Source organism: Lepidochelys kempii, chromosome 3 (genome assembly GCF_965140285.1).
Source record: "Lepidochelys kempii isolate rLepKem1 chromosome 3, rLepKem1.hap1, whole genome shotgun sequence".
NCBI classification, from domain to species: domain Eukaryota; kingdom Metazoa; phylum Chordata; order Testudines; family Cheloniidae; genus Lepidochelys; species Lepidochelys kempii.
The window spans coordinates 46278808-46304268 of NC_136382.1; the positions used below are offsets into that span (position 1 = coordinate 46278808).

At 45.7% G+C, this 25461-nt stretch overlaps 1 protein-coding gene across 3 annotated transcripts; it reads left to right on the top strand.

Annotated features, from left to right (window-relative positions):
- The first annotated feature begins 9705 nt into the window (after positions 1 to 9705).
- Positions 9706 to 22458, top strand: TMEM14A (transmembrane protein 14A). Of its 3 annotated transcripts, none has more exons than XM_073336239.2 (5): positions 9706 to 9929; positions 12860 to 12945; positions 14009 to 14110; positions 18934 to 19021; positions 21795 to 22458. In XM_073336239.2, the coding sequence occupies exons 1-5, from the start codon at positions 9721 to 9723 to the stop codon at positions 21832 to 21834; spliced, it is 525 nt and encodes a 174-aa protein (XP_073192340.2). In that variant the 5' UTR covers positions 9706 to 9720; the 3' UTR covers positions 21835 to 22458. The 3 variants fall into 3 exon arrangements, with proteins under 3 accessions (XP_073192340.2, XP_073192341.1, XP_073192343.1); XM_073336240.2 differs by lacking the exon at positions 9706 to 9929 and adding an exon at positions 9936 to 10132; XM_073336242.2 differs by lacking the exon at positions 9706 to 9929 and adding an exon at positions 9936 to 10121.
- Positions 22459 to 25461: the final 3003 nt, after the last annotated feature.

Below are 25461 nucleotides of genomic sequence, written 5' to 3' on the forward strand. Positions count from 1 at the left end.
CAATGGGACATGGTAATATTAGGGTACAAAATATATAGGAATGACAGAGCGGGTCACACTGGTGCGGGAGTGGCACAATATCTGAAAGAAAATATAGAGTCAAATATAGTACAAATCTTAAATGAATCAAACTATAAAATCTCTATGCATAAAAATCCCATGCTTGAACAATAGGAGTATAAGAGTAAGAATATACAATGAACCACCTGACCAGGATTGTGACAGTGACTGTGAAATGCACAGGGAGATTAGTGAGGCTACAAAGATAAAAAATGAAATAATAATGGGGGATTTCAACTATCCCCATACTGACAGGGTAAATGTCACCTCAGGAAGGGATGCAGAGATAAAATTTCTAGACACATTAAATGAGTGCTTCTTAGAGCAGTTTGTCATGGGACCTACAAGGGGAAAGGCAATTCTTGATTTAGTCCTAAGTGAAACACAGGATCTAGTCCAAGAAATGAATATAGCTTTACCACTCAGTAATAGTGATGATAATGTAATTAAATGTAACATTCTCATATGGATAAAAATATCAGAAACCCACCACAGTAGCATTTAACTTCAAAAAGAGGAACTACACAAAAATGAAGAAGCTAGTTAAATTGAAATTAAAAGGAACAGGGTGAAATGCCTGCAAACTGCCTGGAGACTGTTTAAAATCACCACAACAGAGACTTAAACTAAATGTATGCCCCATATAAATAAATAAAAAACAAAATACCCATAAAATGTCACCATGGCTAAACAGCAGAGTAAAAGAGATGGTTAGAGGCAAAAAAGGGAATGTTTAAAAAATTGGAAGTCAAATCCTGCTGAGGAAAATAGAAAGGAGCATAAACTCTATTAAGTCACGTGGAAAAGTATAAATAGGCAGGACAAGAAAGAATTTGAGGAGCAACTAGCAGAGGACATAAAAACTAATGGCAAAACATTATGTAAGTATATCTGAAGCAGGAAGCCTGCCAAACAGTCAGTGGGGCCAATGGACCATCAAGGTGCTAAAGGAGCAGAACCTAAAATTCTTTGCATTGGTCTTCACTGCAGAGGATGTAGGAGAGATCCCCTCACCCTATCCATTCTTTTTAGGGGAAAAATAAGGAATTGTTCTAGACTGAGGTGTCAATAGAAGACATTTTGGAACAAACTGATTCATTGAACAGTAATAAGTCACCAGGACCAGATGCTATACACCCAAGAGTTCTGAAAGAAATCATATATGAAATTGCAGCACTTCTAACTGTGGTATGTAACTGTAAAGGGGTATACAAACCTCACACTGGGCAGCCAGGGTTTAGGGAGTTGGTCTGGGCCCAGCCAGACCTGCCCTGCCACACCTGCAAGAGATGCACAGACTAGAGAAAGAGTTAAAAGGGCAGAGCAGCTCATTTGTGGGCTGACCAGGGAAAAGAAAGGATCTTTAACTTGCAGCTGCTGAGGCAAAGCAGGATCTCTCCCATCAGTAACCACCTGAGGATCCCTCCATGACGAAAAGGAGGACTTGTGTCTGATAGACCCTGAGAGAGTGTAATTTCCCCCTCTTGCGTACTGGCTCAGTTTGCTGGTGTTCATTTCCTTTGTTTTGTTTATGGATGACGGGGATGGATTACTTGATGATTACTGGTTCTGTTCATTCCCTCTGAAGCACCTAGCATTAGCCCCTGTCGGAAGACAGGATAATGGGATAGATGAACAATCGGTCTGATCCAGTATAGCTGTTCTTATGTTCTTTCCATGGATAGGAAGAGACTTGAAACTGACCTGGCTGGAGGCTCAAGTCACAGGAGGCTCAAGTGGTTGCCACACCACATCTGGCCACAAAGAGGCCTCATATGGTGAACTGACTCCCTTCAAACCCTCTTGTTACGGACAGCAAAATTTCAACATTAGAGGGGTGATAGGAAGTGGCATAGGGAGGGCAGCCTTAAGGTGCTCTTGAGGTCAGACCCTTTTGTTAGCCCTCACAGGGCCCTGGGTCCAAGTCTGGTGGAGTGAGAGGGCCCAGGCTCCCCTACCAACCCCCTCTCCTGCTGTATTTCAAAGGGCCTAACTCTTTGACCACTAGGTGATACTCTCCATGAGCACTGGCCATCACAGTAACCTATTGCTTAAATCAGCCTATGTGTGAGATGATTGGAGACTAGCTAATGTAACACTGATATTTTTAAAAATAATAGGCTCTACAGGCAATCCTGGCAATTACAGACCAATAAGTCTAAATTCAGTACCATGCTACTTGGTTGAAACTACAGTAAAGAACAAAACTTTCAGACACATAGAAGAACACGATACGTTGGGGAAGAGTCAAGAGAGCTTTTGTAAAGGGAAATCGTGCCTCACTAATCTATTAGAATTCTTTGAGGGACTCAACAAGCATGTGGACAAGGGTGATCCAGTCCATATAGTGTACTTAGACTTTCAGAAAGACTTTGATAAGGTTCTACACCAAATGCTGTTCAGTAAACTAAGTATGAGAAGGAAGGTCCTCTCACGGATCAGTCACTGGATAACAGATAGGAAACAAAGTGTAGGAATACTGGTCAGTTTTCACAATAGAGAGAAGTAAATAGCAGGGTTTCTCAAGGATCTGTACTGGGATCAGTACTGTTCAACATATTCATAAATTATCTGGAAAAAGGGGTAAACAGTGAGGCAACATAATTTGTAGACATTACACAATTACTCAAGATAGTTAAATGCAAAGCTGACTGTGGAGAGTTACAAAGAGCTCTCACTAAACTGGGTGATTGAATGAGACAATGTGGGTGAGGTAATATCTTTTATTGGACCAACTTCGGTTGGTGAGAGAAACAAGCTTTTGAGTTTACAAAGAGCTCTTCTTCAGGCGTGGGAAAAATACTCAGAGTGTCACAGCTAAATAATTATATTAAACCGGAGATAAATATAACATACCAGGGTAAAATACTATTCTCACCGGGATCACCGGTGCCCATACTGAATTTCACATGACTTGATATAGCAAACATAAAATTCGTGTCCCATTGTTACGAGTACTTTTTGCGGGCCCTTGATGACCTGTGACCACAATATCGACTGTGCAGCAGTTAGCAATATGGCCCACTGAGTTTAGTACAACCCAAAAGATTCACAAGTGGGATGAGGTGGTAAGTCCCGCCAAAGATTTAATAGGCAGCAGGTAATAAAATCCCCAAACCCTTATCATGTGTCCCTAGCCTTTGTTTGCAAGAAGCTGGGAATGGATGACAGGGGATAGATCACTTGATGATTATCTGTTCTGTTCACTCCTTCTGAAGCACCTGGCATTGGCCACTGTCAGAAGGCAGGATACTGGGCTAAATCGACCTTTGGTCTGACCCAGTAAGGCCGTTCTTAAATACATGGTGAAACAGACTGTTTAGCATAAGTAGTTAACGCATATTTCAAGAGATCTTTCAAGGTGAAATGGCTTGTTAAAATCCCTCCAGTCACAGGGGGAAAGGAAGGTGGGGAAGTTAGCTGATGGTGGTTGTTAGTGGGTTATAGGTTGTTGTAATAAGCCATAAATTCAGTGTCTGTCTTCAGTCTATGATTTTTAGTATCTAGCAAAGTTATGGGGTGTTGAGAAGTCTAAAAGTATAACTGGGTTCAAAAACATTAGCTAAGCTCATAGAGGATAGGTCCATCAATTCTATTAGCCAAGATGGTCAGGGATGCAGCCCCCTTGCTCTGGGCCTCCCTAAAACTCCAACTTCCAGAAGTTGGGACTGTATGACAGGGGATGGATCACTTGAAATTGTCCTGTTAATTCCCTCTGAAGCATTTAGCACTGGTCACAATACTAGGCTAGATGGACCAGTATTGACTGGTCTGCTCTGACAACAATCCTGATTTGGCTTGTTCATGGACTCTGACCCCAGTTCTAATCCATGGTCTGTCCCCAGACCCTGGTTTCAGAGCTGTCCTTGGCGTGATCAACTCTATGTCTGACTTTGACCACTGCTCCAGCCTTCAGACCTGACCACCTAGAACCCAGAGCCTGACATTTTTGTGTTCTCAGTGCCCCCAGTGGATGCCCAGGAGATTAGGAGGAGGAGGAGGATGCAGCCTCACTTAGAATGCAAAGGAGTGAGTAGACATGGGAGAGGGGGTTGCAAGAACCAGAGGGTTGAGGAGGTGACACTAGCTAGGAAGATGAGAGGGGGACAGAAGGGGAGAAAGCTGGAGGGGGTGCAGCAAAGTAGGAGGGTTGGATAGGAGAAGAAGAGGGGAAACAATCTGGGGCTTGAATGGGGGGTTAGATGGGGCAGGAGCTGGGGAGTGGATGGTGCAAAAGGAGTGGGGCAGGAACAGGGCCGTCCCTAGCTGGGTGCAGGCCCCGGGACATTAGAAACTCGGTGCCTATTTGCCGGGGGGTACTCCTCCTGCCTCGACCCTGGCCCCACCTCCACTCCACCCCTTCCGACGAGGCACCGCCCACCCTGCATCTTCCTGCCCCGCCTGTTCCCTGCCCAGTCTCGCCCCCTCCCCCGAGCCTGCTGAGCCCTTGCTCCTTCCCCCTCCCTCCCGCAGTGCCTCCTGATGCTGCAAAACATCTGATCTGTGGCAAGCAGTAGTAGCTGGGAGGGAAGGGGAGGTGCTGATCAGCGGGGCCTGCCAGAGGGCAGGAGGCACTGGGGGAGAGAGGGGTTCTGGTAGGGGGGCTCCTCCTTCCCCACCCCCCCGCTGCCTGCCTGCCGCTCGCCTCCCCATTCGCCTCCTCACCCAGCTTGCCCTCCCGCCTCACCTCCCCACCTGTGGGGCCCCCCCAAATTGCGGGGCCCAGGGCAGTTGCCCTGATTTGCTATACCCAAGACACGGCTCTGGGCAGGAAGGATAGGAAGATGCAGACTGGGGCAAGAGGGCATCTCATCCCCCTCGGGTGCCTGATCCACATACTCAGTCTACCACTGCTATCAGTTACTACATTAGCTCAAGTGGTAGAGGATATGCTGTGGATCTAAAAGTTCAAACACTGGTGATGACCCAAGCTGGGGGTTAATATGGTACCATGTGATGTAATATCTGTTTTTTCAGGTTGGTTTTTTTAAAATCAGGAATGATATTTCAAAAAACCGCATTAAAAGAACATTAAGGTTGTAAAGTCAAACACCCAGAAGTTAGGAAATGTCAGATGTAAGGTTTCCTTGCAATCTTAATTAAGCCCCTTTGTGTGTAATACAATCTTTAATTACATGCTAACATATTATTTGTTCCACAGGACCCCTACCTCATTCAAAGTACAGAGTGAACTGGGAATGCTCTGGGAATGAATCAGCATTGTATAGTGAAGAAGGATATTGCTTTTAGGACATTTGCTTATTTGGTGCAGAAGTTGGAAGGTGTGTAGTGAATGAGACAAGATTACAGAAAGAAAGGATGGTCTTGGTTGAGGAAGTTGAATGCTACCCTGGAGAACTAGATGAATAGATTGTAAAGCTAGAAGGGACCACTGCGATTATCTAATCTGACTTTCTGCATAACACAGGTCACAGAATGAATAATTCCTGTTTGAACATATTAGAGTATGTCTTTTTGAAAAACATCCAATCTTGATTTTAAAATGGCCACCAATGAAGAATCTACCACAACCCTTGGTAAATTGTTTCAATGTTTAATTAACCTCATTGTTAAAAATTTACATCTTATTTCCAGTCTGAATTTGTTTATCTTCAACTTCCAACTATGGGAACTTGTTATTCCTTTGTCTGCTAGACTGAAGAGCCCATTATTAAATATTGGTTCATCGGGTAGGTATTTATAAACTGATCAAGTCACCCCTTAACCTTCTTTTTGTGAGCTCTTTGAGACTAAATCTATGTAGCTTATTACTATAAGGGCATGTCAGTACATGCGCTAGTGCATAGCAAGCTGAGGTGTAAAATCTACAGTGCTCTAACACAGCACTAACTGGCTTTACAGACCTTTCTACCATGAACTAAAAGTTCTGTATTGTGCTCTTACCTACTGTTGTTTCAAACTGAACTTTTAGTATGTGGTCACAGGGTCCACATAGCCAGGTGTAGATTTACACCCCAGATTGCTGAGCACGAACTCCTAGTATAGACAAGCTCTGAGGCATGTTTCCAATTTTTTAAACATTCTTCTACGGGCCCTTAGAGACTAAAACAAGTACTCCTTTTCTTTTTGCGGATACAGACTAACACGATTGCTACTCTGAAACCTAAATCTTTTTGTGATTCTGGGCCTCTGTTCCTATGTTCCCTATTTAAAATGGATGCTATTACCACCTCTTCTCACAGGGGCACTGTGTGAAATTCATTCATGTTTGTGGAGCAGTCAGATACTATGGGGAAGGCATCCTAGAAAGGCCGAGGAGGAAATTAATAAAGTTGGATTCAGGTGCAGGATTTGGATGGTGTGTGTTGAAGAAGACCTCCTTCAATTAAGATGATAAAAAGAAACAGTGAATGTATTCATTCAGTGAATGCAGCAGGGGTTGGTCCAGTGGAAAAAATAGTATGTGAACATGTAATTAGACTGTATGAGAAAGCATAAGCACAAGGGGTCAACCTGAAGTCTAGCCGTGTGTGTGTAAAAACATTTTACACAGATTTCAGAGTAGCAGCCGTGTTAGTCTGTATCCGTAAAAAGAAAAGGGAGGAATTGTGGCACCTTAGAGACTAACAAATTTATTAGAGCATAAGCTTTCATGAGCTACAGCTCACTTGATGCAACCTTCCACACAAACTTCCTTGTGGCTGGACTTTACAAAAACTAGACAAGCCATTTACAACACACACTTTTCTTCTCTACAAAAGAAAAAGGACACTAAACTATCTAAACTACTACATGCCACAAGGGGCCACAACAGTGGTTCCCTTAACCCACCCAGCAATATTGTTAATCAATCCAACTATACTCTTAGCCCAGCAGAAGAATCTGCCCTATCTCGGGGCCTCTCCTTCTGTCCCTCCACCCCCACGAACATGATACAGTTCTGTGGTGACCTAAAATCCTATTTTTGACGTCTCCGACTCAAGGAATATTTCCAACACACCTCTGAACAACATACTAACCCACAGAGAGCTTTCTACCAATACTACAAAAAGAAGGATTCTGGGTGGACTCCTCCTGAAGGTCGAAACAACAGACTGGACTTCTACATAGAGTGCTTCCGCTGACGTGCACGGGCTGAAATTCTGGAAAAGCAGCATCACTTGCCCCATAACCTCAGCCGTGCAGAACACAATGCCATCCACAGCCTCAGAAACAACTCTGACATCATAATCAAAAAGGCTGACAAAAGAGGTGCTGTCGTCATCATGAATAGGTCAGAATATGAACAAGAGGCTGCTAGGCAGCTCTTCAACACCACTTTCTACAAGCTATTACCCTCTGATCCCACTGAGGGTTACCAAAAGAAACTACAGCACTTGCTCAAGAAACTCCCTGAAAAAGCACAAGAACAAATCCGCACAGACACACCCCTGGAACCCCAACTGGGGTATTCTATCTGCTACCCAAGATCCATAAACCTGGAAATCCTGGACGCCCCATCATCTCAGGCATTAGCACCCTGACAGCAGGATTCCCTGGCTGTGTAGACTCCCTCCTCAGACCCTACGCTACCAGCACTCCCAGCTAACTTCGAGACACCACTAACTTCCTGAGGAAACTACAATCCATCAGTGATCTTCCTGAAAACACCATCCTGGCCACTATGGATGTAGAAGCCCTCTACACCAACATTCCACACAAAGATGGACTACAAGCCATAAGGAACAGTATCCCTGATAATATTACGGCAAACCTGGTGGCTGAACTTTGTGACTTTGTCCTCACCCATAACTATTTCACTATTTCACTCTACTTGTGCTACACTGATGACATCTTCATCATCTGAACCCATTGAAAAGAAGCCCTTGAGGAATTCCACCATGATTTCAACAATTTCCATCCCACCATCAACCTCAGCCTGGACCAGTCCACACAAGAGATCCACTTCCTGGACACTACGGTGCTAATAAGTGACGGTCATATAAACACCACCCTATACTGGAAACCTACTGACCGCTATTCCTACCTACATGCCTCCAGCTTTCATCCAGTCCACACCACACGATCCATTGTCTACAGCCAAGCTCTACGATACAACCGCATTTGCTCCAACCCCTCAGACAGAGACAAACACCTACAAGATCTCTATCTTACAACTACAATACCCACCTGCTGAAGTGAAGAAACAGTTGACAGAGCCAGAAGAGTACCCAGAAGTCACCTACTACAGGACAGGCCCAACAAAGAAAATAACAAAACGCCACTAGCCATCACCTTCAGCCCCCAACTAAAACTTCTCCAACGCGTCATCAAGGATCTACAACCTATCCTGAAGGATAATCCATAACTCTCACAGATCTTGGGAGACAGGCCAGTCCTTGCTTAAAGACAGTCCCCCAACCTGAAGCAAATACTCACCAGCAACCACACATCACACAACAGAACCACTAACCCAGGAACCTATCCTTGCAACAAAGCCCATTGCCAACTGTGTCCACATATCTATTCAGGGGACACCATCATAGGGCCTAATCACATCAGCCACACTATCAGAGGCTCGTTCACCTGCACATCTACCAATGTGATATATGCCATCATGTGCCAGCAATGCCCCTCTGCCATGTACATTGGTCAAACTGGACAGTCTCTACATAGAAGAATAAATAGACACAAATCAGACGTCAAGAATTATAACATTCAAAAACTAGTAAGAGAACACTTCAATCTCTCTGGTCACTCGATTACAGACCTAAAAGTGGCAATATTTCAACAAAAAAACTTCAAAAACAGACTCCAATGAGAGACTGCTGAATTGGAATTAATTTGCAAACTGGATACAATTAACTTAGGCTTGAATAGAGACTGGGAGTGGATGGGTCATTACACAAAGTAAAACTATTTCCCCATGTTTATCCCCGCCCCCACTGTTCCTCAGACGTTCTTGTCAACTGCTGGAAATGGCCCACCTTGATTATCACTACAAAAGGTCCCTCCCCCCGCTGGTAATAGCTCACCTTAAGTGATCACTGGCCCACCTTGATTATCATACACATTGTAAGGGGAGTGGTCAGTTTGGATGAGCTATTACCAGCAAGAGAGTGAGTTGGGGGGGGGGGGTGAGAAAACCTGGATTTGTGCTGGAAATGGCCCACCTTGATTATCATGCACATTGTAGAGAGAGTGGTCACTTTGGATGAGCTATTACCAGCAGGAGAGTGAGTTTGTGTGTGTATTGGGGGGGTGAGAAAACCTGGATTTGTGCTGGAAATGGCCCAACTTGATTATCATACACGTTGTAAGGAGAGTGATCACTTTAGATAAGCTATTACCAGCAGGACAGTGGGGTGGGAGGAGGTATTGTTTCACAGTCTCTGTGTGTATATAATGTCTTCTGCAATTTCCACAGTATGCATCCGATGAAGTGAGCTGTAGCTCACGAAAGCTCATGCTCAAATAAATTGGTTAGTCTCTAAGGTGCCACAAGTCCTCCTCTTCTTTTTACGAATACAGACTAACACGGCTGCTACTCTGAAATCTAATAAATTTGTTAGTCTCTAAGGTGCCACAATCTGCCTGTTCTTTTTACACAGAGCTCTTCACCTAAGGCCTCTGTTTTAGAGCAGGCCAAAGCACCAGCCATAGGCAAGAAAAGGTAGGGCAGCGTGGGTGCTGTGGGCCCGGCAATACCCTACGTTTCCCATGAGGGGGCAGCACGCCCGTGTGTTACGATGCGGCGTCCACAGAGAGGAAGCAAGTGCGGGGCTTGGAAGCGTTGTAAGCAGGGCCGCTCCGGCGCACGCCCCGGGGCCCTCCCTCAGGCAGGGGCTCCGGCTCAGCAGCAGCAGCAGGAGGCGCGCGGAGGAGAGTGCAGAGGGCGTTGGAGGCTGGAGCCGGGGAGGTCTGTTCAGGTACAAAGGGCTCCTGGGCTCGGCCGGCCTGCAGGGGCGCTTCCCCCTTTCCACCAAGGAGCCCGGACGCCTGGCTTGGGGGCAGCCGGTGTCGGTGTCTCTGCAGAGGAACGGACGGGACGGGAGGAGCTGCAGTCCTTCGCCGGGACTCGGGAGAGGACATGAACGCGCAGCTGCTAATGCCCTGCGGAGGCAAGCGCGAGGTGTGCGGGGAGAGGTGCCCAGCTTGTCCCCCGGGATCCCCCGCTGGTCAGAGCCTCCCTCCCGCCACTCCCCGCGCGCGCGATGGTGGAAGTTCCCGCGGGGCCAGAGCCGGGTTCTCAGCTGCAGCCCTGCGGGGTCTGCAAAGCGCGACCCCCGCCTTGCGCCAGCGCTTTGACATTCCCTGGGAGGGCACGGAAAGGGGGGGGGGGGCTGCCCTCTCCACCACGCAGCTGTGCCTGAGAGCGGCCCCGGCCACACCCCCGTTTGCACGGGGCAGAGCAGGGTCTCGCCAGGCCTACGCAGCAGGCTGAGGCGGGCAGTATTGGTCTGCGTGGTTACCAGAGCACCCTAACCAGCGCGGAGCGGGGCTGCTTTCGGGTTCACCCCCTTCTAGAGTGTGCGCACTTGTGTCCCCCTCTCTAGTGCCGACAGGTCAAACACCACTGGACTTGAACAACCCCCCCTCACTCCCACTTAGTTCTGGCCTTACTGCTTGGTGAAGTGCCTAGGCCAGATTACAGCTGGAAGATGGGATGCAACATGAAAAGGAAAGTGACCTGCTATGTTGGTGCCAAGTTATTGATCATAACTGGGACTGCTTGTCATCCTGTAAAGCTAGTCGCCGCTTCAGAGTTGGCGTGATGGGGCCTTTGGGTAGTGAGCTCTAGGCCGGCGGACCACAGGACAGATCTTGGCAGCTTTGGTGCTCTGTGCTGGGGCAAAGGTGTGCCTCTGTGGAACTCATTGCAGGACGAGGAGCCCTAGATTGTACCCTCTTCAAACCATGTCTCTACCTGCGGGGTTTGTAGGCCTCTAGTGCGTATCTCGAGGGTCAAAATAAGTGCAGTCATAATGTTGGTGGTTAAATCATAACACGTGCTTGATCAACTCTCTCCCTGCCTACTCTGTGTTTTGTTTTTTAACATTTAAGATCTAGAAAACCTCCCTTCCCAGGACACAACCCAAGGCAGATGGAGAAAGGAATGAGCAGAAAGGAGGAGGCTAGCTCTTTGGTTGGGAAGGGGGGAGATTTTATCTACATAGGAATAGCAAACTTTTGCGTGATTTTTTTTTTTACACATTTAATGTTTTTACTATGGGATTTTTAATGTAACACTCCATTATTTGTAGTTCTGTATTTGGTGAATTATATTACTTATTTGTATAGCACCCAAAAGTGTGCAAGGAACTTTGCAGAAGGGACAGGCCAGTAATAATACCTAGCTCTGGTATAACACTAGCACTTTTCATCAGCAGAGCTCAAAACATGTTTTTATATCATGCGGTAAAAAGGAGGTCAGTATCATTGTCGCCATTTTACTCATGGAGAGATTGCTTGTTCCCCTCCCTGTGCCTGAGAGAGCGAGCTCCCTACCCCAGTCAGTTTACTGCCTGTAGCTTCTAAGGCCCTAATCTTGGCAAGGACTTGCTCATGCGCATAAGTCTCTGAAGGACTGGAGCCTAATTTTAGATATGCTACAATGTGTAAGGTAAAAGGGCATAGACAGCTAGGAAGATGTGAGAAGGAACAAGAATTACAGTAAAAAGATCACACAGTCAGGCCTGCCCAAAGGGGACAATTGCTCAGGGTCCCGGGCGATTTAAAAGGGCCCGGGGCCCCTGGCCGCCGCTGCTGCCACTGTGGCAGTGGTCAGGAGCCCTGAGCCCTTTTGAATCACCCAGGCAGGCTGCAGGGCTCAGAGGCGACGCTGGGGTGGGGAGACAGGAAGGTCGGCCACCCACCTGCCCTCCCCAGATGCCCGCTTGGGCAACTTGTCGACCGCAGCCAGCCCCAGCTGGGGAGTGGAAGGACAGGGCCAGAGCTGGAATGGAAGAGGCAGGGCCAGAGCCTCTCTTCTTTCAGCCACGCTGCCCAGTGCAGTGCAGCGGGGGCTCAGCTTGTCTAGGGACAGTGACCGAGAGAGCTGGAGCCCTTCCTGGCATGCTCAGAGTCAGCTCCTGTTCCCAGAGGCTGAGCCTGGGCAAGGCAGGGAACGGCAACAGCAGCAGCCCTCTCCCTGCCCAGGGTCAGCTTCTGGGGACAGGAGCCAACTCTGAGCATGCCGGGGAGGGCAGGGGAGCCCTGGGTCACAGGCCCACGGTCACCAGAAGCTGAGCCCTGAGCCCGGGGCGGGGGTGGCCTGCTGCTGCCGCAGCCAGGAGCTCTCCCAGGCAGCTGCTGTGCTGCACCGGGCAGCATCCAGGAGTGGCTCCGGAGCCTGGCTACCAGAAGAGCAGCCGAACAGCCAGGGGGAGCCGGGCCGGCACAGCAGGAGGACAGAGCACCATGCTCAGCTAACATGGTATGGGGAGGAGGGGACGGGGAGAGCGCGAGGGCCCCAAGCTGGGGGCAGGGTGGGGAAAAGTCACATAGGAGGTCATGCAGGAGGGGTCACGTGGGGGTGTCACGTGTCCCCCTTCTTAGCTGGTGCCCCCATTTGTGTCCCTCCCGCTAGTTGCCTCTGGCAGGGCCAGCAGCGCAGCACTGCTCACACATCAGGAGGACCAGGGGCCCATTGACTGTTCAGCTGTGGGGCCTGGAATTGTTGTCGGTGGGTCAGCCAGTTTAAGCACATTTTGAATATTGCCACAATACTGAAATTTGTAACTTATTATTTATTATTGTTTGGGATCCTCATGGATAGCACTTCATAATCCTAAACAGGAAAACTATTTTTAAAGCAGAATTTGTCCTTCATTGTTGCAATTTGTTGTCTTTTTTTTAGAGTTGTGATCATGGCTATTGACTGGATTGGTTTTTGTTATGCGGCAGTGGTGGCTCTTGGCGGTGTTGTAGGATATACTCGCAAAGGTAAATGTGGGGGTGGCAGGATTTGGAAATGGAGGGATTGATTCTCTACTGCCTTACACCTTGTGAAGTCATTTACACCAATGCAAAGGGGATAAATTGCTCCTAAACCAGAATGATGGTATTTTAAATCCACTTCACGCTAGTGTAAATGGCTACAAGTCAGATCCTGACAAGTAGTTCAGACCAAGTCAGGAAAGAATTACTGCATCTGCTGTCTAGATAAGTGGTGGGCAACCTGCGGCCCATCAGGGTAATCCGCTGGTGGGCTGTGAGACAGTTTGTTTACGTTGACTGTCCACAGGCATGGCTGCCTGCAGCTCCCAGTGGCCGCGGTTCGCCATTCCCAGCCAATGGGAGCTGCAGGAAGCAGCGTGGGCACCCAGGGCTCCGCTCCCTCACCCAGCTGTGGTCCCGGCCTTGGCCCCCTTACCCCTGTCCACGTCCCTCCCCTCCTGGAGCCGCGACCCTGCTCCCTGCCCCAGGTGGGGGAGTATGGATGGGGTAAGGGGCGGCACGAGGTAAAAGGTTTGGGGATCACTGTTCTGTAGTGATGGAAGAATCCCTTTTGTCTCTGTAGTAAGTGTCTACCCTACATAGGCACAGCGCCGTAGTGTTTCTAGTGTAGACATACCCTAAAACAGAACGCAATAGAGAATCTGGTGTATGGACTTCACAATACCCAGCATTGGGACTTTTATTTATTTATTTATTTTATTTTCATTTTAGCCGTTCTTTTAATGGGTGACACACAGGAGACCATTCTATTCTTGCATCTTTTCAATGGTTTCTTCTTTGTATTTGCCCTTCTCCCTGTCAACTTGGCCAGACTTATCAGGCTGTTATACAAGACCTACTCTTTGAAAATTACATAGTAAAAATTATTCTTTTCCAGAGTAATTCGTAGCCAAAATGTGGGAAAACTCCAGTTCATCTCAGATTTTAGTTGTAGCAGCAAAGTATACAGTAAATTGTCTAATAATAATAATAAGGTATTCTGTAGTCTATTTTTTTCAGTTGTTCCTCACGTTTTCATTTTCATATTCCTTTAAATGGTTTGCTGCAGGAAGTATAGTCTCTTTGGCTGCTGGTCTCTTCTTTGGTTTGGTGTCTGGTTATGGAGCGTTTTGTGTAACACATGACTCCAGAGATGTGAAGATATCATTTTGTAAGTATTAAAATGTGTATGGTTTTAAAATAGACTTTTACATTAATGAAAGACTGTTCAAAATACATATTCTGTTTAATTTTTTGCATCGTATGACACCTCAGTCTTCCTGACAGTTTAACTAGTTAGACACTTTGTTTCAATTTAGTCTTTTAAAGTTGGAGGCTTTATACATACAAAATACAGGTAATAGGATATGACAGATGTTCGACCAACTTCTGTTGGTGGACGGTACAAGCTTTCAAGCTCCATGGAGTTCTTCTTCAAGTCTGGGGAAGGTAACCAGAGTTTCTAAGCTGCACATGCTGCAGGAGGCCACTTAAAATGAAGTGGGCAATTAAGGGTTATCTCACCTATCTTGTCTCATATCCTGGAACTAACAAGGCTACAACAATGCTGCAGGCAGGTAAATGTTCTCTTTACGTATACACCTCTACCCTGATATAACGCTGTCCTCGGGAGCCAAAAAATCTTAGCGCGTTATAGGTGAAACTGCATTACATCGAACTTGCTTTGATCCACCGGAGCGCGCAGCCCCGCCCCCTCGGAGCGCTGCTTTACCGCATTATATCCGAATTTGTGTTATATCAGGTCACGTTATATTGAGGTAGAGGTGTATTTTAAAAACTCTCTTCTACTGTTAGATTTTTTTTAAAAAAATTGTTTTTGACTGCTTGCAAAGGTCTGAGCCTGCAAAAACCTACATGCATGTTTAACTTTGTGCATGGCAACAGCCCTAGTGACTCTGGAGCTCAATAAGATGATGTAGGTCTGATAAAGCTAAGCATGTGCATAAGTTTTTACAGGATCTAGGCCTAAAAAACAATAGTCACAACTATCTCCATCTCCAACTCTGATTGTAACAAGGGTATCCTATAATAAATGGTAATGCAGGGGTCAGCAGCCTTTCAGAAGTGGTGTGCCAAGTCTTTGTTTATTCACTCTAATTTAAGGTTTCGCATGACAGCAATACATTTTAACGTTTTTAGAAGGTCTCTTTATATAAGTCTATAATATATAACTAAACTATTGTTGTATGTAAAGTAGATAAGGGAAAATGTTTAAGAAGCTTCATTTAAAGTTAAATTAAAATGCAGAGCCCCCCGGACTGGTGGCCAGGACCCAGGCATTGTGAGTGCCACTGAAAATCAGCTCGCGTGCCGCTTTGGCACACGTGCCATAGGTTGCCTGCCCCTGGGTAATGCTTTGCTAGGAAACCAGGATAGTAGCACTCTTACTTTTTACATGTATGGGAAATTATGCCATACAAACACGAAAGGCGTGTGTTACCAGTTTTGCCCGTTACTTTGGGGTATGTTCATTTATGAGGGTAACTCTTTGGGGTGGGGTATTCTGTAATTCTATCAATGTACTGCTTGTGTTTTCATCCAGAGCTCTACTTCTCCCTGCTGCAAGTTCCCTCCCAATGGAGCTCTCCTGCAAGGACCTAGGTTCCCCAGAACTGGGTTCCTCCTGCCCCAGAACCAGCTGAACACACACACACATACATTAACAGAGCGCATCTGAGCGGACTGGGTCTATCAGCACTCCCAAGCTGACCCCTTATGTCCCTGGACTCAGCAGGCTGGGTCGAACAGCACTTCCAGGCTGACACCCTCATATGCCACACGTTGTAGTGGGGGGGAAGCAACCAGCTTAATCATAAAAGTTATTTATTGCCAAGTAATAACCATACAAGGAGAGCCAAACAAACAAAACAGTTACAGTATTAAATCTATCTTAAATTTCTTAAATTTCATTACAAAAGTCAGGTTTAGAAAACTATAACTGATCACACAAGTCAGGGTTAGAAAGCTATACCTAGAATAGAAAAAAAAACAAAAAAACCCAGCAGAGAGAGAATTGGGTTCTCACCACTCTGTGAAGCTTGAACCGGTCAGGGTTCCCAGGTGGTGGTGGTAGCTGAGGGTCCAGAGTGCTGGAGACAGGCAGAGCCCCCAGCACAGTCAGTGAGGAGAAGATGAAGTCCCAATAGAACTGATGCAGATTTTGGATCCAGGCATCAGAACCCTTATTTGAGCGTGGGTAGGGGTTTTTGTAGGGAAATGACGATGGTTCAAGGGAGAACACTAGATTTGTTTATGGGTAAACTGGTGGCTCAAGGGAGTATACCAATGTTGTTTGTTCAGGCTGGACAATAGGAACTGATCATTCCTGGCTATGGGTGGTGTTTCTTCGAGGGAGCTCACAATGCAAGTAGGCAGCTTCAGTATTTTGGATACCAATAAAGGATTTATTACAAGAATTCGTCTAATAACTACTGAGCTGGGTGTGTGCAGGCGTGGGTTCATTAACATCTGGAGGAGAGATACCCCATCATGCAGTGCTTCCCTGCTTTTCTGGTCCCAGAGTTCAGTGCAGTTCTTACCTTCGAATCTCTGTTGTCTATTCTGTATGTTAATAGAGATGCCTCCCTGTTCTATTCTCGATGCAATTGAGGCTAGGAGAGTTGCCTTAATCCTGTCACCCTTGTTCCAGAGGGGTTTAGGTGTGTCTTTCGCTACCTTCTCATTGCTTTTTGTAAGTCTCTTTCTTCTGATTGGTTTTGGTTCAAGCAGAGACTATGGAGGGGTGGGGGGGGAGATGTCCTTCGTGAGTCAGGCAGGCTGGATACTGGGCCTGATTTCACAAGAACACAGAGCTGACAGAGAACATGAGTTTCCATCTTCAGTGTTTTTATAAATACATTGTAGACTATGTTCTGACTTCCTTGAACTCTTGAATTCAGATTTCTATGACTGGAGCAGTTGTGAGAATTTAGGCCTAAATATTCAGAAATAGTCCATCGTTTTTGAGTGCCGAATTTGAGACGCCTGAAGCCTGACTTTTCTTAGGTGGCTGAGCGCCTACAGCTCCCATTGGCTTCACTTGGAGCTGGGGGTGCTCAGCACCTATGAAAATTGGACCCAAGGTGTCTCAGCATTCTTGAATAATCCAGGCATGGGTGCCTGGTCAGTAGAGCCTTTATGAAATGGACACACTTTTTAACCTGGAATGGTGGTAAGTATATTCAGGGCTACAGGCGAAGCTCATGTGATGGAGCAGTCTTGTTTTTGCTGAGGCACATGCCTGAGGTCAGATTATGGGAGCATAAAAGAAAAGCGGTGATTAGAAATCACTTTTGCTTCATTGCTCAGTGAGTGTATGCTTAGTGAGTGGAATTTTATGATCTGTATGTAGCTGTCAGAACTTGTCTTAGTATTGTGGGATGAGCCTAAAGAATAAGTTTATGCTCCCTTCCCAAGCAAATTCTTGTCCACTGTGACTACACTGCTGTGCATAGGGCTGGCTTGTGGGTTCTGGAAAGGGATACTTTGGGTTGCTCCATAATAAAAGAGGAGGAATTTAGCTTCACTGCCAGCTGCAGGAGAAGTAGAGGCCTGCTGCCTATGGTGAGACCCATGTTCTTGCCGACACTTAAAAATTATTTCAAGTGATAGTTCTTCATCTCCCCCCACCCTCCCAAATAGCTGTCTGTATTTTCTGGTGAATCTTTCCATTCATATAGCATTCTACTAATGTATCAAAAACCCCTATGATGGACAGTTAAGGATTCACTGGCATTTCCATTTTACAGATGGGGAAAGAGTGGTAGGAACATTGTATGATTCCCCCAGTAGCCTTAATTATGCCAGTGTTGGAGTTGGGGTTAGAACCTGTATTACACTGCATCAGATACCCTATCACACTACTGAGCTATCCCATCTCTTTTAGGCCAATGTGTGGCATTGGCCAATGTCAGAGGAACTAGCTGGGCTGGAACTTTTGGCTCCCCTGATGCCATTAGTGGCAACTCAGATGGCACTGCCTCTCACAGCCAAGAATTGGTGTCAGGTCTGCCCCCCCCCCCCCACCTTGTGAACCAAAGAGCCTGGGGCCATATCATAGGCCACATCAATAGCAGTGAGAATAGAAGTGAGCTGTAGCTCACGAAAGCTCATGTTCAAATAAATTGGTTAGTCTCTAGGGTGCCACAAGTACTCCTTTTCTTTTTGCGAATACAGACTAACACGGCTGTTACTCTGAAACCTATCAATAGCAATGTTCTTTAGGGAAAATATGTGACAAGCAGCTGTTTATATTTTCAAGGCAAACTTTGCAACTAAAAGACTTAACTTTTTTTTATTGAAAGCAGAGATTAGCCTTAGCATTTATAGGTTCCTGAAACTGGGGGTTGGGAAAGGAGCTATATGATGTGGGGATTTGTGAGGCAGTGTCAGTCAACTGGTACAATGTGTAGTGGCTTATACAACTCTCCTAATTGCTCTTTGCATGCAAATGTAGCGGAATAATTCACACTGTTTGACAGTGTTACGAGTGTCTGCAAAGTAAGATTCTGCATGTTTCTATATTTAGAAATGTTACTTACAGCTGAGAAAATCAGAGTACTGTATTTTGAAAGATTTTGGGGACTGTAGGTTAAATTAACAGTGCACAGTTGTTCCATCTCTAGATCTCAAAATACTCGACAAAGGAGGTAAGCATCATTACCCCCATTTTACAGATGGGGAAACTGAGGCACAAGGAATTGCCAAGTGTTAACTAACAATCTAGTGACTGAGCCAGGACAAGAACCCAGGTCTCCTGAGTTCTAGTCTGATGCTTTATCCATTAGGCCAAACATGTAGCTTGGTGCAATATGCTGTTAGACCAGGGAGAGTTCTATCACATAAAGTTTCACAGCAGAAGGTAGTGAAAGGTGTATTTGGTAGTCCTTTGATAAGTAACCACAATCTTGAAAATTCCACTGATGAATAGTGTTGGGGAAAACAGTAAATATGGTGTTGATTTGTCTGTTACAGTTTCAGCTTTTATTTTGACCATTGTAATGGGAATGAGGTTCAAGAGATCCAAGAAACTAATTCCGGGTGGACTAATAGCTGGTTTAAGGTAGGTGTGTATATTTATGTTCAGTTCCTGCTGCAATGATTTCAGCCTATTTCAAATGGTAGCCAGTTGACATCCAATCCAAGAACTTGGTGATTGAAGTTGTTACTATCCAGTGATTGTTAGATGGACTAAATGAAATGACCATGAAGTCCAGTTTCCAGTAGACAGCTGAAGTCCAGTTTCCAGTAGACAGCTGTCCACAAAAAATGCACATCTGATAGTAATTGGGAGCCTCGGAAAAGAGGATACTAACAGTTAAGTATCAGTGTGTATTGATGAAGGCCTTAAAAAGTATGTGAGGTAATTATGTGCCAAAGTTTTCAAACAGGAATACTTAAATTTGGGCTCTTAAGTTCATATTCAGTGACCTAAAGAAAAATGGCCTGGCTTTTCAGAAGTTCTGAGCAAATTTCACTGTAGTCCATGGAAGATGTAGGTGCGTTGAAAATAAGGCTACTTTTATTTAGTTGTCTTGATTTAGGTAGCCAGGTTTGAAAATTTTGGCCAGTATTACTGCATATGATGACTCAACTGTTTCATTCTCTGCTGCTGTTCTTTATTCTTACATATAAAGAACAATTTCTATATTTATTCCCTAATTTGGTTCCATAGTATCTCCAAACTTATTCTCTGTGACTCCATCTTGCAAAACATTTTTCAGTTTGCAGGTAAATTGTTTTTCTAACTGTTCATACTGCAAGATGAACGTGCAAATCAATTTTTTCCTACATTTTACATCATCCTTATTGAATGATTTAGCTGTGAGAACTTTCATTGATGGTGCATGCAATAGAATAAAAAATATCCTCCTTTCTCGGAGCTATAGTGTCTGTGCATGGCTAACAAAGATACGCATCAACCAAACCGTCAGCTTGGTTCTCATGGTAGAATCTTCAGTAGGGATTAATAAATTTTAAGGCCCCAAGTAAATATTATGATCATAACACAAGCCACAGAATTTCACCCAGTAATTCCTGCCACAAACCCTTAACTTCTGGCGGAGCTAAAGTATTGTCAAGTGATGTAAGATGCAGAAAGTATTCGGGTCGATATTCAGGTCCTAGGCTGAATTTGCAGGGAAGATACTTAGAAATATCTTTTTAACTTGTAAAAAGAAATTGTATATGTTGTCACTGAGAGAATAAATATGGAAGTCTGGTGTCACTCTTCTGACAATAACTGCATTTCATGCATGCAGGCCATGAATAAAACAATCCCCTTAGATTAATTATGGTGTCTTCATTAACATCTAGTACAGAACTCTTTGTACGGCTAAACCAGCTCACTACTAAAACTAAACATACTGGATGAAATTCTGCTCTGAATTCACTGGGGCTACCCAGAGTGCAAGTCAAGACTAAGACTGTGTTTCAAAATGGAACCATTGCTGGCAACTGTTATCAGCAAACTTTGCAAGTGAACTAGTGCAACTGCAAGTGTAGATAAGGTGAAACCATGTTCAGCATCATTTCAACTAACTGTTGTAAACAACGGCTCCATTTCCAAGTGCAGACGCAGCCAAATACTCTGTTTTAACCCATATAGGGTTAAAAGATACTTAAGCGTTTCACACCACTCTTAATTAAATCTTCCTTGTAGCAACTCTGTGTTGGACTGTGCCTTTTACTGTATTTATTGAAACACTGTGAAGACTATTTCAGTTAGAACATGAACTTTATGCCTGGACATGAGCACTTTGTCTGGAAATCATTAAAACATGCGAAAGAATTCTGGTAACTTTGAAACCTAGAACACACTGGAAAAGCAATTCAGTATTTTTGTTTTCAAAATCTCTCCCTCTAATGGATCAAAACTTAAAAGAGTGGTGTCTCCAATCATGTATACCTTAATTATATTCATATAACTCAGGGGTGGGCAAACTTTTTGGCCCGAGGGCCACATCGGGGGTACAAAACTGTATGGAGGGCCGGGTAGGGAAGGCTGTGCCTCCCCAAACAGCCTGGCCCCGGCCCCTATCTGCCCCCTTCCACTTCCCACCCCCTGACTGCTCCCCTCAGAAACCCCGACCCATGCAACGCTCCTTGTCCCTTGACAGCCCCCTCCCGGGACCCCCGCCCCTAACCGCCCCCTGGGATCCCACCACCTGTCCAACACGCCAATCAACCCCCCCCCCACTCCCCTGACTGCCCCGACCCCTATCCACACCCCCATCCAACGCCCCCCCCGTTCCCTGACCGCCACCTTTCCATCCCATCCAACCATTCCCTGTCCTCTGCCCCTTATCCAACCCCCTCCCCGCCCCCTGACCATGCCAGAGCTAGTCATGCCGCTGCACTGCCTGGCAGGAGCTCAGCCCCGCCGCCCAGAGCGCTGGCAGCATGGCGAGCTGCAGGGCAGGGGGAACAGTGGGGGTGGGGCCGGGGGCTAGCCTCTCCGTCCGGGAGCTCAGGGGCCAGGCAGGATGGTCCTGCGAGCTATAGTTTGCCCACCTCTGATATAACTCCATTCACACAATTATAGGTGACAGGAGAATCAGGCCCAAAAGATTTATAAGATTGCACTTTCTAGAACCCGTAAGTCCTGATTCTCACTAGTGTTATATTGGTGTAATTTCACTGACATCTTCCAAGGTATGCTGGTATACAATTGGTAAATGCAATGGAGAACCAGATTCCAGAGGTATTTTAACAGATTTTAGGCTCCAGATTCTTTCATCTGTACCCAATAGCAAATTCAGGAATGGGCTTTATGCTATTTGATTGTTCATACCCAAACTTTGTGTTTTTTACTTTTGTTCTGTGTTTTGATGCAGCCTTTTGATGATTTTGAGATTGGTTTTTCTGCTGCTGTAAGAGACAACAGCAACTAAGGACTGAAATAGGAGGATCATTTCCCTTCAACAAGCAGACAAGCTATTTGTACTTGAAGTATGTCTGTCTGGTTTTTGGGTTTTTTTTCACTGTAAAAGTTAACAAATACATCTGAAATTTAATTCCTCAAAGTTCTTTCATATGTTGAAAGCTTTTTCAATTAAACAAGAAGGTTTTTGATAGTTTGTATCATTGTTTTCATTTAAGCAATTTATTGGCTGGATTTTTTTTTTCCAGAGGTGCTGTGGGGGCATAGCACCACAAAGAAATCAGTGGATGTTAGAAATGTTCTGCCCCTTTGAAACTTGAGCTTGTTTGGATGTGTCACTAAACTAAAAAGGGGTATAGTATTAAACCATAATCTTGGAAGCTTCTAATATCAAGTAATCAATAGAAGCTCGACATAACATGCAAACTAAAGTCTTGTCAATATTGATCATGTAATGCACTGTTTTTTATCAAAATCACTAACAGATGAGGGTATATGTTTCTGCTCCATATTGCACTGGAATATATTTTGTTTCCAAACATGTAAATATCTTCTTCCACTGGATAGAGAATGTATAAATTGTTACCAGTAATCAAATAAAAGATGGAACATTTAAAGCAGTTTCTCTTTTAATCTTTCATGTTGACCAACAAACTCCAGAGACCATTATTTGTAGTGTCACCTGTGAATGGAAGAGTTTTGATTGGTAGCTGTGTACACTTTACCTACTAAGGGTCCAATTCAGTAAGGTGCCCTCAACTTCTATTGAAATGAATGGAAGTTGAAGAATGCTGAACGTTTTGCAGGATTGGGTCCTAAAAATCTCACTTCCAAACAAAACATGCCCAGTTTGCAGTTGTGATATGAAGCTGACTCTCAGAATTGAGTGGAGCTGCACAGGGATTCACTTCACCTCTTTACAATAACACTCCCGCACCAGTGTCTGGATATTTCCAGCAGCTAACTGTAGTTGGCTTCTGGCTGATCAGCGAGGGCTGCAGCTCTCCCTGTAGCTTCAAGGGATGACTGACTGGCCTTTCCTAGCTCTTCATAGGGCAACTTTGCTACTTGTTTCTTGAACATTTGAGGAGGTGCCAGTAACACTGTGCCTCCCTCTTCGCCACATGCAGTAGGGGTTCCTGGGAAGGGGAAGGAAGGCAGAACTCCTGTTCCTCAGAAAGATTGGTTGAGAAGACTTTATAATTAGTACCACTGTGTTTTTTTGTTTAATGTGGTTAGAACAGCAGTTCTCAAACTGTGGGTCCCAACCCCATTTGAATGGGTTTGCCAGGGCTGGCTTAGACTTGCCTAGATCTTAGACTAATATCTGTGAACACAGACACTGTGTGTTGCTTCTGCCTAGCCAGGTGGGTTTGTTAGTACAATGGGAACAGATAAGAACAGCTACAGTGTTACTGGGCAGGGTGGGAGTATAATATACGAGTGCACACTTTCAGACTGCCTCAACTCCTATCTCAAGGCAAGGTCAAGCAACCAGCTGGGAAGGGCAAGGGAGGATGTGTGTTGGGGGGAGCAAGGGGCAGACATAAACAAGAAAAGCCTGGCCTTGGCCAGTACGCAACCTCACTCCTTACCCCTCCCATGGGATACAAAAGAGGTGGGAGGAAGACCTCCCTCCCACCCCAGACTCATGACCCTTCAAAATGGAACATAAGTTGTAAGGGGTGGCATTGCACGTACATTTGGGCCTGCTAAGGAGGAGGAGGTGGGAATGAGGAACAGAGACACAGGCAAGGCTCTGTAGTGTCAGAGCTGGGAAGGGGGATGCTATGTAAATGCTTTGCAGCATCAGAGCTGGGAATGGAACACTGAGAAACAGACTCTGCGGGCTTGAAGAGCTATGGATATGCTTGCTTACAACTAAACCCAATAAACATCGCATTGCCAGCACTTCTGGTCTTCTGCTTTTTGTCTGCGTGACAGGAACCAGGGGAGGAGGTGAAGGGAAAGCCCTCTTACACTCAAGGTACAGGCCTCGTGCCTGGTGCTGAGGCCCTTGGTCTTCCGCTTTGGACCCCATCCCTAAGGCGGAGGGGGCTTGGGTGGGCTCAGGCTTTGGTGGGGTCATGTAGTAATTTTTATTGTCAGAAGGGGGTTGTGGTGTAATGAAGTTTGAGAACCCCTGGATTAGAACAGTGGATGAAAAGGGTTTAAGGTGTTGCTTGTTTCCATGCAATACTCAGAGCTGTGCATTCTCTCCTGCAACTAGGAGCCTAAGTCAGGTCAGCCATTTCTCAAAAAAACACACATGCCAGTCACCCTAACCTCCAGCCCATTGTAGCTACTAGGTCTCTAAGATCCTTGTTTTCAAATCCCACTTCTGCCTGCTTTGGGGCAAGGACTTGAAGTTGGGTCTCCCACAACCCAGGGGAGTGCCCTGACCACCAGGATACAGTGTCCATCTCTCTCTCTGACCCAGTGAAAATTTATTGATACAGAGTGGAACAACTTCAACTGGGAGATCAAGATTCAGCCCATAATACCCAGGGGCTAGGATACTGGAGAACTGGATTCTAGTCCCTGCTCCAAAAAAGGTCACCCACATCCCAGGAGAATGTCTTGATCACTGGTTCTTACTACCCACGCCCATTCCCAGTTAGGTTGTTCAGGGTGTGTTTTGGGAAGATGATCTGAATATATAGGCAGGGAAGATGTAGTTTGAGAATCCCCCTAGGGCTTAGGTGTTATCCAGCAATGGGCACCTAGAGGACTTTGCCAGCAGAAATTTAGGGCACCTCCAGCATTAGGCAGCAGCTTTTGGGGAGGTTTAAAGGTGTTAAATTCCTCTAGGGATCTAGCCCATAGTCTATCAACAAGATTTGTCTCTTGTACAGCTACAAAGTTAGTCCTTGGAGTAGCAAGAGGAGCTAGCAGCCCCCTCCCCAAAGTCCTTGTTTTTTCATTTTATTTACATGGTATATTTAGCTGCCCTCCTGTATATGCAGAGGAAACAGTGTAGCAAAGTAATCAGTCAGATCTAACCCTCTTGAAAAGATCACCAGCAAAGAAATAAAACCAACCCCTTTATGTTCCCTGTCCTCATTAAAGAGGTCATTGGCAGACTGGAACTTATTGAAATTAGCCAAGGCTCAAGTGTAGTTGCTGAAAGGATACTGAGCGCACTTTGGGCTTGTCTAAATGGCTTTACACCCATTAATGATACATCCATTAATGATTCTTGTCAGGCCCAGGGAAATCTCCTCTTGTAGCAAGTGCTCTCCAGTGTCGGGTCACAGCATAACCTGTGCACCTTCCTTAGGGTTCCCAGAAATAGTCCAAACAACCTGAGTAGGAATAGCCCTTGCAGGGTTAGTTTATTACAAAGGAAAGCTCCAGCATCTCTCCCCACACTCATGTCCAGGTGTCGCACTGGCATATCTCATTATGCCTCCCCTCAGCTTTCAGCCCCCTCTGGCTTCAACTCTCCCACTCAGAATCAGCAGGCATCTCCCTTGGCTGCTCTTCGACTGCAGCACTCTCAGGCCATGGTCCTCTGGTTCAGGAAGCTCAGCAGGCTTTGCCCTCTGCTGCTTCCTGCCCATTCCTTCCTCCTTCCAGGGAGGGGCTGCATAGCTTTCTGCAGGTTTTCTCAGGGCAAC